The sequence below is a fragment of the Mya arenaria genome, chromosome 8 (genome assembly GCF_026914265.1).
Source record: "Mya arenaria isolate MELC-2E11 chromosome 8, ASM2691426v1".
Taxonomy (NCBI): domain Eukaryota; kingdom Metazoa; phylum Mollusca; class Bivalvia; order Myida; family Myidae; genus Mya; species Mya arenaria.
Window position 1 is genome coordinate 45,581,026 of NC_069129.1, and position 3,323 is coordinate 45,584,348.

The 3,323-nt window shown below is 34.3% G+C and overlaps 1 protein-coding gene across 1 annotated transcript in view; it reads right to left on the bottom strand.

Annotated features, from left to right (window-relative positions):
• Nucleotides 1–1,864: 1,864 nt before the first annotated feature.
• The window catches only part of LOC128242564 (uncharacterized), a 5,171-nt gene continuing 3,712 nt past the window's right edge, over nucleotides 1,865–3,323 (bottom strand). The window contains exon 3 of the mRNA XM_052959757.1: nucleotides 1,865–3,323. This exon is cut by the window's right edge and continues 354 nt beyond it. Coding sequence (XP_052815717.1) covers nucleotides 1,987–3,323 — 1,337 coding nt within the window. The 3' untranslated portion in view covers nucleotides 1,865–1,986.

A 3,323-nucleotide genomic window follows, 5' to 3' on the forward strand; every position in this document is an offset into this window, starting at 1 on the left:
GACAACGATTTGACGATCATGAATATGAAAATTATGACAAAAGAGGCATGACGTACCAAAGTTCGTGATAGCAAATGTTGTGAACTCAACTTTTGAGAACTTTCGCGGTGCTGGATGTGAAGAGTATTACGTTATGACAACTACAGGACAGAGCTCAGCAGCTAAACATGCTAAACAGACAATTAACGTCAAAAGAAAACAACACAGTTTACAATATAATGAAATAGTATTACCAATACGCTGATTTATGGTCATCTGTTCCCTAACCGTTTGTATTGAAACAATTTCTACTTGAATACAAATTATGATTTCAGCATTTCGGATTAAGCTTTGACTTATGAAATGCCTAAAATGATGCATAGAGTTATTTTGTCTTCGAAGAGCATTATTTTTTCGGCAGGAATGAAATTCGTTTCTTGATTCTTGATGTTATAGATAAAGGAGCACGTGTTGATATATTGTATGTCCAAAAGTGGATATGGGGCTACTACTATATATATATATATTTCGGCATGGGATGTTTGAACAATCCAAACATGCACGATAAATGTTACAATACCACATACATGCATATATAGATGATCCAAGACATACCAACCAGCACTAAGGATAAAACAAAAAGGGACCCAGAAAACTCTTACTTCCATTGTGGTCTTTAATCCTACAATATAATCAAGGCAACATAACAATATGATCAAGTAAACTTAACAATATGATATTCAACCGAATGATACTTGCCTGCAGGATGGTCCAATAAATTGTGTCCACTTAATAATGTATTTTTTATTGTTGACTTTGATTAGTCATCTGATAAACTATTCGTCGCGGCTATTACAATCAAATAAAGTGGAATAACCGTTGGTTCTAACGGGCTTTTCTTTTTCAAAAAGTATGTATATCATGTGCGTTTTTCTTTTTTATGACCATAAACGAATACACCTGAATAACGGATTTAAATCATATCTACTCAACGCACGGTGTCAGTAGTAACTTAAATTGTATAACTATGTCATGATGTTTTGTATTCATTATACTTGAATTTTAAGTATTTGCAGTAAAAAAAATCTCACGACATTGATACGCACGCAAAATGATTAATACGAACACAATCGTATCACATTTACTGCGCACCTGTTACGATGTACGTTTTTTGCTAATAGGACATGCTACAACATGCGTAATATTAAAGATAAGAAATCTTGAATTAAAAAAGAATCAACGTTTTTTTTAGGAAACGTCCTTAAGATCTCTTAAGGATGCACGTTTTACATGCTGACAATGATAACAAAAATGTTTATATTAAAATGAATGAAAGGATCTTGTTAAGTTTCATGAGAAATATATTTTCTTAAAGAAATACTGTTATTTCTATTTCGTAAATATATGCCCATTCTATTATATAAGCTTACGTTCCTTTGAAATAATAATCTAAATATAAGTAATTACCATATAGTAATTCGTTTATATGAAATAATTAATTGGTTTGTCAAGGATGCGTACACACTTATAATGGGTATTTTTCAATTGAAACAAGACTTCAATAGGTCGCAAGACTCGCTTAATATTTAGCGGATTGAACACAACTGTTGTATTGTTTCGACTTGTGTATTTAGAGACTGGCTATTAAAATACAATACAAGGCGTCATTTCATGAAACAACGAGAAAAGTTTCATCTTTATAGCGTAACAGACAATACTGAACGTTTAATCGTTCTGTCATTGTAACTTAAATTTAACAGTAGTTCAATGAAACCTACAGAGTCAAGCCAAGAACATCATCATGACATCATCTTTATAAAAGAGCTTAGCAGTAGAATTACAGTTAATACTGACAAAGGTACGGAAGAAATCATATATACACCGGTACTGTCGCAACTTTATTGTTTGAATCACATATCAACGTATTTGCAGTGTGGACATAGTCAAAGCAGACATTATAGAATAACTATATCAATTGCTATTTCGAGTGAACATCATCATGTCAATTCAATCACTTTCTTCCTCTGAAGCGTTCTCTGCGTCGTCGTTACTGCTTTCGTTGGCATTGCAAAATCCACATGAACACTGCATAATCCTTTTTCGCTTGATTCCTCTGCTAATTTGCTTACATTGTATACATGGACAAAGCAGATGGCACCGAGCATTTACTGTTGGAATTTTTACAGACATTATTGATATAATTGAATCTATGTCTATATCGGGCGGTGTAACGAGTTTCCATGTGATTGACTTTTGCGGTATCGTGAAGGCCTCTTTAATATTTGCTCTCCCAAGAACGAATTTATCGGTGATGTAATCATCCTTGTAGATATAAATATCTTTAGCATCGTTGAAAATCTCAAATCTTTCGTAAATAAACTCATCAAAAAGATCAACGGAAACGCTTTGAAATGTTTCATCTTCTGGACGTTTCATGATACAAATAACTTTTCGACAAGTGAAAACCAGAAATCCTTCATTACAGGACGTTAGTTTTCTGTCATATCCAAGGGCAAGGTCGATCTGAATGAGTCTGCATGTAGTGGTGTTGTAGAGAAGAAGATAATCTTCATCGTCTGATAGCATGGCCACGTGCTCATTCCAACAAGATATCCCAATGACGTCAAATTGAAACGTACTTAAAACAGGTGTCATAGACGTGCAACCGTGCATGGTGTTCAAATTCCCTGCATACAAACAAAATGTTTCCAACCGTCGCGTACAATTATATGTTCGCAAATCTAACGGCACGTTCGTTCTGTCATCGGCCAATACATGTCCTTGTGGTGAAACTCGTTTCCTTATTTCCATTCTGCTGTGTTTAATCTGATAGCACATTCCTTTGGAAAGACACAGTTTTATTTTTGATCCTCGAGAAAATTCAATATCATCACTTGCGCTTGTGAAAGCTAGTCTAGATGAAACACGACTATTGCATTCCGGATTGATACTTTCAATTGTACCATTGTCGTCATTTAGAACATGATAAACTGTTTCATCAAAGAGATCGTGAGTATAGTCACATTCAAAGGCACATGCTATGTTTGATTCAACTTTGTGCCATTCCTTGCTGTGCTCATCAAATACAATCATCAAGTCAGTATTTACGTTGTTGATGTTTACTTTGTAAATAATTGCAACAGAATGATCAACCAGGCATGTGCTACTTAATTGAAGCATGTAGCTATATTCAAAAAACGGATCACCTCTTGCTCTTTCAATCATAGCATTGCTTAATTGAAGAAATTCAATATGGCTAAGTAACTTGTCAAACTTTTTCTTCCGCTTAACAATATCATGTTTTGTCCAACGCATCAGAAGGTCGAATTTTCGATCCATTCCAA